At 32.1% G+C, this 9,115-nt stretch overlaps 1 protein-coding gene across 2 annotated transcripts; it reads left to right on the top strand.

The window, feature by feature from the left end:
* Positions 1-762: 762 nt before the first annotated feature.
* Positions 763-8,417, top strand: LOC141669100 (uncharacterized). Of its 2 annotated transcripts, XM_074476074.1 has the most exons (10): positions 763-1,145; positions 3,082-3,144; positions 3,217-3,312; positions 3,413-3,460; positions 3,957-4,028; positions 4,893-4,951; positions 7,398-7,491; positions 7,582-7,745; positions 8,166-8,179; positions 8,262-8,417. In XM_074476074.1, exons 1-8 carry the CDS (start codon positions 843-845, stop codon positions 7,720-7,722), a joined length of 876 nt encoding a protein of 291 aa, XP_074332175.1. In that variant the 5' UTR covers positions 763-842; the 3' UTR covers positions 7,723-7,745; positions 8,166-8,179; positions 8,262-8,417. The 2 variants fall into 2 exon arrangements, with proteins under 2 accessions (XP_074332175.1, XP_074332174.1); XM_074476073.1 differs by having other exon boundaries at positions 764-1,145; positions 8,166-8,417.
* Positions 8,418-9,115: the final 698 nt, after the last annotated feature.

Genomic DNA, 9,115 nt, shown 5'->3' with positions numbered 1-9,115 from the left:
ATACGAAACAAGATAAAGGTCGTGCATGACGATGACACATATTAGATAAGCTAGTAAATAGGGCTGAGTATTCGGTTATTCGGTAACCGAACCGAAATATAATTCGGTTATCGAAAACCGAATAAGGGTAAAAATCAGAACCGAATAGTGAACCGAAATAATTTCTGAAACCGAATTAGGAAAAAATTTAAAATTTTAATAATAAAATATTTAATAAATTATAACAAAGATTAATAATGATACAACAGTTAAACTTATACTCTTAGTTGCACTTCCATGCACCTGAATATTATGGTGTGGTGTCCTGATTATAATAAAAGTAATTCTTACTGATTAGTTTAGTTTTTTATTTTAGAAACTAAATTAAAGATCATGAAAATTAAATTAGGCAAATAACAATTAAATATATTAATTAAAAAGAGAGGAAAAGTGAAGTTGGGAATGGGTTATTAATAATTCAAGTGAAAAAAAAAAGAAGAAAAGAGCTTGGTAAAAATAAGTAATATATAAATAAATATATTTATGTATATATTAATATATATTATTTATTATATTTCTGTAATTTCGGTAATTCGGGTATTGCGGTAAAAAAACCGAAATACCGAATAATATAAAAAATCATAACCAAATTAAAAACCGAATTATTTCTGTTCGAAATTATTTCGATTCGGTAACCGAACCAAATTATTTCGGTTATTTAGGTTCGGTAACCGAATACCGAATGCTCACCTCCAGTAAATAAATAAAATTCGAAGCAAAAAGTGACTGTACACCTCGGATTACAAAACAGAGATCAAAACTAGCATCTCAGAGACTCTGAGAATCTCACCCTCTCTCTCTCGATGAGGCTCTCCATGAAATCGTCGCTAACACCACTAAGCTGCATCCTACTACTTACACTCTCGTTATTAATACCCAATTCCTTCACTTTTCAATCAGACGAGCTTCTAATCGAAGACGACGAGTTTATAAAATCTCCGGATCTGGGTCGACCCTCGATTTCTCCGCCGACCCGAAAGAGTGTTTCGGATTCTGGGTCGGATTCTAAAGTCCAGTTTGTGTTGGAGCATGCTTTTGGTGACTCCGACTTTACGCCCGCTGGCACTTTCTCTGCTCGCCTCAAAACTTGGTCTCATGGTGGCCAGGTACCTTTCTCCGTCCTCGTTTCGATCTCGATAAACTTATGAAGTTTTAGTCTGTTAATTTATGTTTTGAATTGAGTTGCTGGTAGATGACAGTTTCGGGATATTAGGAAGTTGTTATAGTCCCTCTCCCGGCTTAATGGATTAATAATCTCGATGAATTGATAAAACTAATAATTTCTATAAAATTAATGACATTATAGGCTGTTAACTTATGTTTTGAATTGAGTTGCTTGCGGATGATAGTTCGGGATATTAGGAAGTTGTTATAGACATGTGTAAATTACGGGATGTATTTATGCTTATAGAAATAAATTTTGGTTTAATTGGGCTGTGAAGTGTTATGTACTGGCTTTATTGTCAAATGATGCATAGTATCCTAGTATCTTGTATTGTGTATGTTATTGTAATGCATTTTAGGATAGTCTAGACTCTAGATGGATGGAGCACCGTTTTGACTAGAAATAGTCTCCTTAATTCTGTGTCTCAAGATTAGTAAAACTCTTGAGAACTGAGATATGGACTAGAGTGTTAATGCATGGATGTGGATGTGTATATGTAAAGAGTTTATTCTGGGCTTGGTTGGGAAGAACGGAATGGAATGATAAAACTAATGGGAAATAGAGTTTATTCTGGGCTTGGTTGGGAAGAACGGAATGGAATGATAAAACTAATGAGAAATAATGGAAATATTGATTGTGGCCTAATTATGAAATGTTAAAATTGTGGAAGGTATAATATGAGCAATTTTTGTACGCTTAATGAATCACAGCTATTTTGGGTCAAACCTGATTTTAGAAAAATGGATGCTCCAACTTGTGCAATTTACCATAATAGACGGGAAAATGTAGAATAGCGGAAATGAATTTTAAGCGTATTTGAAGTAATTTTAAATATATTCACTAGAAGTGATTAAGCTTTGACATTTCGAAATCAATCTAGAGTTTTAAAGTGGAAATATGTTAGTTTTCACGAGCGACAGAATACAGAAGATAAATGAGCAATGATGAGAGGTGTTGCGGAAGAGTCCTTGTGACAATGCCTAAGTAATGGACAGAGTTCATCTTGTAGCTCAGGCATCTTGCCACCATAGTCCCACCATTATAACTGCCCTCATCCAGGGACACAAGGAAAGTTTATCTACACAAGGGGTTATTATTATGAATAAAGACATGGCGTACTGATTCTAGATGTAATTAATTTGTACACTAGAAAAATAAAGAAATATTACAATCTGGAAAAATCTTGTTTATATAGCATAGGGGGAGGGGATAAAAGTTAGAATCTTGATCATCACAGTTTATATCTAATTAGAATGAATATTAAGAACGGTTGATTTGCAAGCAAAGATTGATACAGTAATTCATAAAATGAAATAGAAAGGTAGGAGAATGACGGCGCTTAGAAGAAGGCCAAGAGGCTCTAAGGCTGCAACCACTTGTATCACTACCTTCATCCCCACCTCACCTGATTTTTCTGTGTGTGTTTGTGTCCATATTTTTTTCCCTATGAGTTTTGGTATTTAATTTGATCCATCCAATTTAGAATTTCTATTGTTTTCAGCCAGGGATTCTTTCGTAATAATTCTAGATTAGTTCCAATATGATATAAGCTAACAGAAATGAGAATTTGTCCGGGAAGAAAGAAATAAGATATATTTAATCCTCTATAATTCTGTTTAGATAAATTATATGTTGCAATATTTATCTTTTTTTTCCCAGCTAATTTGGTAAATTATTTTGGATTTAATAAAAAATGATACTTTCTATCTCAAGTTTAGTATTATTGTTCAAATCTTATTCCATTCCTCCATTTTCATTCATCTCAACCAAACAAAACATCAGTACTTAACTGTTGCTGTGTGACAATTTTGCAAATGGTAACAAAATGTTTATGTTTAATGAAATTGATTTGTATATATGTTTTAAACTTCTTACAGACTCTCACAAAACTTAGGTTCTCAAGAAAAGACTTGAGCAGAGAAGACAAGGAAAGCTTCAAGGTAATTCAAAATCCTAGTTTTTTTTCTGTATTTGTGATTTAGCTGTCAATTATTAATGATATAGTCTTGCAGACGTTACTAGAAGGTGATGATTTTTATAGGATAAGAGTGCCATCAAATGTGATAAGCCCTCCAGGGAAAGACTACATTGTCTCTTCAGTAAAAGCAGTAAGTTGCAACCATTAATGTGGGAGACAAAACTTTCATGAATACTTTGATGCATATTTCTTTGCCATTTGCACTGATTGCTTCTTTTGATTACATTCAGAGATGTCTTCCACAGACTGGATTGGATGAGCATTTTGTCATACACATGGTACAAGATCCATTACCAAACTTTTACCTGTTACTTTGGGCTAAATAACTAATGTAGAATTTCTGTATTTTATATTAAATATCAAGAAAAAAACAATATTTCACTGTCAATATAATGCTTTTACTTAGTGTGTGTAACTAGACCCACAAATGGGATGAGTGCCTAGTACAATTGTGTTATCCTAAGCAAGGCTGTGAGCAATTAATATGAAATGGACACTTTTACTACATGTATCATGCTAATGTGTGTGAATGGTCTTAAAACCTATGGATAGGTTACTTCTGTAGCTGTTAGTTTATTAGGTGGAGATCATTTCTGGTATGTCAGCTTAATCTTTTATTTTTTTTAAAATGATCTGCTTTTGGTTGAAGTTGCTCCATTTGAGATAAGAAGTATTATTATTTCTGGTTCACACTTAATTACGTATTCTGCATTTGAGTGATATGGAAGGTTATATATTTCCCAGTCAGTTCAATCTCACCTGTTGATTATGCAGGACGGTGTTAATATTTTGGGCGTTAATTATGGTTCTCTTGCGGTATGCCAGTATCCTCGACAATTCAAGCTGGTATGTAATAACTTTTATTATATGGGATTTGTAAAAGGACATTAAAATCTGACCTCTTATAAGAAGTAGATCCAAACAGACCTGCAGAGATTCCTTCAACGAGACGTCGTCTTTATTAATACCCTAATGCTACTTACTACCTACTTTTGCTTGGAGCTAGATTTAGTTGAAAGCTGTGAGCTAGAGTTTTTGACTTGCATTGTAGTTTTAGACATCTGGTTCTTGATGCATATGTAGAAAGCTAACCTTATACAATTTGCATATAACCCATGATCATATTCTGTGGGGAATTTAGCTTCCGTATTCCTTCAGCACAGTCTAGAACTCAATAAATTTAGTCTCAGACTCAATAAATTGGAGTGAAGATGTTAATAATAAGTAATTTTGCGGGGTTAGTTTCATTTACATGTAGTAAGCTCTCAAAATGAAATTTTGAAGCTTTGCAGAGGGATTCACTTTCTTTATTTGTGAGGATCTGATGTATGCTCATTGCTCTATGATAATGTACCATGTTCAAGAGATGGCAAATTTGGATCTATTGGGATATTTTTGCACCCTGTACGAAGAACTTAAACTAAGAATGCTAATGTCCACAATTTCTAGTTGAGCACTGTGTCTGAGTCATAATGCTGGATTTGGTTTACTTGTACCTGTTTTTTTATTATTGTTCTGGTGTATCATTAAATACTTAATACGGCTAATAAAGACTAAAGTTGAATTTACAAAAAAAATAGGATTATGAGTCTTTACCACAAAAAAATGCAAAGAAGAGGCCATGCATGGGCATTAAGCACAACGGATTTTGCAAGATCACCTATCTTAACTTTTAAAACAGTGATATGACTAATTTTGTCTCTATTGCAGCCAAGCAAGTGGGCCTTCACCTCTCACACAGTCTTAAAGAGTAGCGAGCAGGCACCAAGGTGAGTTATATTCTCTTATTTTCATTGTATTAAATATTCTTGATTCTAACCAAATGAATCTTCCTGATTTGAACCAAATGTATGAAGATTCTAGTTGCATATGATTGTCAGATTTCATGAACTTTTTTGAATGGCAAGCTGATTCCTCTTCAAATATACAAAATACCTTAAAATCGTCCATTGTATGTGACCGGTTGTAATGGTAGAATTGTCAACAATGTGTGTCTTCTTAAAAGTAAACAATGGCTTGGTCCGCAAAGTTTATCCATACCGACAATCTAATCGCAATTCAGTATTTCCTCAAGTATTCACTCCAACCAGTTTATTTGACACATCTCTCTTTGTTGAGATGTTTGATTTAGCTGCAACTTCGGCATTTAGACCTACCTCATTAAATACTATTTCCTTTGCCCCTATCAATATGTTCTTTTTGATGTAGAGGTATAGCCATTTATGAGGAAAACAGTATAGCACCTGACCTTTTTTGTCTTGGGGACTTCAATACTTCACGTGTTATTTGTTAGTTCTTTGAAAGCAATGACCTATATTATTCAGCATTCATGCTAGTTATAGAGTGTTGTTGTATCTCTAATTTAAAACTAGCTAATAACCCGTGCTCGCACAGATTTATGACAACTTTTTTCACACTTTTATAATATTCTTTTTTTAAAAAATAGTTATGCAAATTTCAAATAAAGTGATAAATGGCTAAATTTAAAGAATTTTTAAAATATGTTAAGCCTATGTAATAATAGTTTATTAAATTATTGTTACTTTATAAATTAGAAGTCAATGACAAAATTATTAAAGAAAAAGCATTTCACTAATTTTTTATTCAACTATTTGTTTGTTTAAATATTATTAAATTTTAGATATCGGTCTGTGCAGTGATTAAATCAAACAGTGTGTAAAGCCAAAATAGTATAACACTTGACCTTTTTTGGCTTAGAGACTTCAGTAAATCCTTCACGTGTTATTTGTTAGTGCTTTGAATGTAATGACCTATATCATGCATCCATGCTAGTTATTGAGTGATGTTGTATCCATAATTTTAAAGCTAGTTAATCACCTGTAGAGCCAAAACAGGTATGCAAATTTAAATAAAGTTATTCATAGCTAAAATTAAAGAATTCTTAAAATGTATTGATCCTATTTAATTAGTTTATAAAATTAGTGTTACTTCATAATTTAGAAGTTAATGGCTAAATTTTTTATTAAAAAAAAAGTTCTCATGAAATTTTTATGCAATCTGATTATAATTTTTAGATATTGGTCTGTGTAGTGATCAAGTGATCAAACACTCTGTAAAGCCAAAATTGTATCCTATTTTGTAGTAGATGTAATGGATCTTATTATTCACATAATTTTCCCATGTTTATTATATACAAATAATATATGATATAATCGAAATGTTTCCTTCAGGCCCTTATGAGAATGTATTTTTTTATTTATAAGATTTCACCCAATCCGCCGTTTAATTCCTTTTTATTAATTTTTTGATGAGGAAGGAGAATAAGGAATTAATATATATGTTATTAATTAGTTTATATTTATTGAGTGTAAAGATAAATAATGTATTTATCTATATGTTTTATATGTGGGGCTAGGATTATAGGAGTATTACTTAAGTATTGTATTTAAAATATTGCCCAATTGTTTATGGGCCTTAGTCTATTAGGTTATTTTATTAGGGTTTTTCTTCCTTATATGAGCATTGTAATCCCCCACATATTCCTTAGTTTTGATTATACACTTTTCTTGAGAATAATATTGATTATTTATTCTTGGGAATCGTATAATTCATTGCTTTTGTTCTTGTTTTTAATACAACAATTCATTTTTTTTTAAATCTTGTCCTGCATCAATCGTTTCTACAAATCTGTCCTACATCAATTTTATCATGCCTTACTAAATATTGATATTTGTATATGTTTCTAAATTAACCAATATATGAAAGTTCTATATTCTATCGTTTTTTTGGAATTTTTTTCTTTGTTATTTAATTATATATATATTTACGACTTTATTTAAAAATTATGATAGTAAATATGAATTAATTTTAATGTTAATTTGTAAAAATATTATTTTGTATCAGAACTTCATGATATTAAAATTTCTTTGATGTATTTTTAATGTATTATGTTATTGCTGCGGAATTCTCCAAAAGATTTAATTGTTATATAATAATAGAAAAGAAAGTATTATTATTGTTATGAAGATTTGAACCTGAGTACTCTATTAGCATAAAATGAAAAAAAATCCTTCGCTAATTGATCTAACTGTTGTTATCGATATGCCAATAGATCTAACAATCTTTATTTTTAATGTGGTACATACTAACAGTAAAAAGTTTGGGTAAGATCCCTCTTATGATTTCGTAGGATACAACATGCATATCAATTTATTTTGTTCTCTCTTTTGCTAATTAGATGCCATTGTGGAACAGAACTCCTGCCTTCTCGGAAGATATCGGAACTACAGAAATTGGTGGGGAAGATGAAGGTGTGAAGCCATTGGAAAGATCTTTTTGGGCTAAATATGTAAGTGGTTGTTACATCGACTTCAATTGAGCTCTAAATTGACAAAGAAAGGTAAAGGTACAATAACATTTAAAATCTTATTTTTTGCAGTGGATGTATCTGATCCCCCTTGGACTTATTGTCATGAATGCTGTCACTCAAGCCATGAACATGCCTGAGGAAGGGCAACCTGCTTCCCAAACCCAGCAAGTAAATGGTCCACTTCCACGTGGGCCAGGCAGTAGAAGATGATGGTTGCAAAAAGATGAAATTAGGTATTCTTTTCAGTTTTAAAAATTGTGAATTGATATTCAGCTTTGTACTAGTGATGAAAACAACTTTCTTTTTACTACATGTAGTATTATATAATTAAACAGATTGCCTCTATGTTGCTGAAACTTTGATACCGTATTATTATTGCCCAACTCTTAAAAAAATTCTAGCATCAGCGTTGCAACTTTCTTTTCTACAGATGGTGTATCCAAGTCTAGCTCTTTTTATATACTTTTAACTGGAATTTGAAACATGTGTAGTAGATTGTTTTTACATTGGGAGTATACGATTCAGATATCAAAATGTCTACTAGTATGATTCCTGTCCGAGTTTAATAGCATTCTATTATTAAACCTAATTTTCTCCTGAATTTTAATAACAGTTGTCGTACCTAATTTTCTCCTTAATTTTGATGACATTAGGATTGCGGGGAGAACCGTTCTTATGTTATCGGGACATATGTAACTGGGGTACGAAGAACATCCAAGCTTTTCCATACAGCAAATTGCTGCTGATGCAATTGTACGAAGGTGGAGAATTTGAGACGTGATAGACTTGTATTTGTATGCTCCACGTGATAATGCTTTGTTTAAAGATAATTTTATAGAGTTTTGCCTTTAACATTTGATACATCAAACTATTTAAAAAAGGAACATTTCACTGTTAAATTTGTATTCATGTGTATCTTAGAATATTCTAACCTGCTACAGTAACAATCATAATTGTAGCACAATTAGTTCACTGGCGTCTTTAACTCTATGTATTAGTGTGCATCAATTGACCGGGGAAGACTTTTTTTATGAGGATGGTGTAAAGTTTTACTTGAAAAGTTTGGTCCGAATTAAAAGTTGGACCTGATGCTAATTCCAACTGTAGTCATCAATTTTACGCCGGTGCTGATACAGATGATGCATGACCTAGTACGACAGATAACCGACCAGAGAATAGATTGCTCAATCGATCGATTGTCGAGTACAGTTGAATATCACTAAAGCTTATCCTGCGATGAAACAATCTGACTTTCAAAGAACATAAAATTAGTCAAGTTAACAATGTATGGATGAATCTGGCAAGGAATAGTTGTTATCTATTTCACATAAAGTATAGATATTAGGTTTTGTAGTGACCAGCTATTCTTTTTTTTGCATCTCTTCTTTCATTAGTTATTTGTGTTCATTTAGTACTTGGCAACTTAATGGGGGTGGTTAACACGAATCGGGAAGTTTGTAATGAAATTTTCATCCCATCAGGGTGGGTAAATCCCTTGTAATTTCATATAATTCATGTTCCCGTATTCGTCATTCCCATTTCCATCTACCATCCGGATGCCCCATAATGTTTTTTAGCCAAACATGCATGCATACCTTGCCGA

Source organism: Apium graveolens, chromosome 1, assembly GCF_009905375.1.
Source record: "Apium graveolens cultivar Ventura chromosome 1, ASM990537v1, whole genome shotgun sequence".
In the NCBI taxonomy this organism is placed as follows: Eukaryota; Viridiplantae; Streptophyta; class Magnoliopsida; order Apiales; family Apiaceae; genus Apium; species Apium graveolens.
Note: the sequence above shows the minus strand (reverse complement) of the source record. Positions and strands in the feature narration are given on the sequence as shown.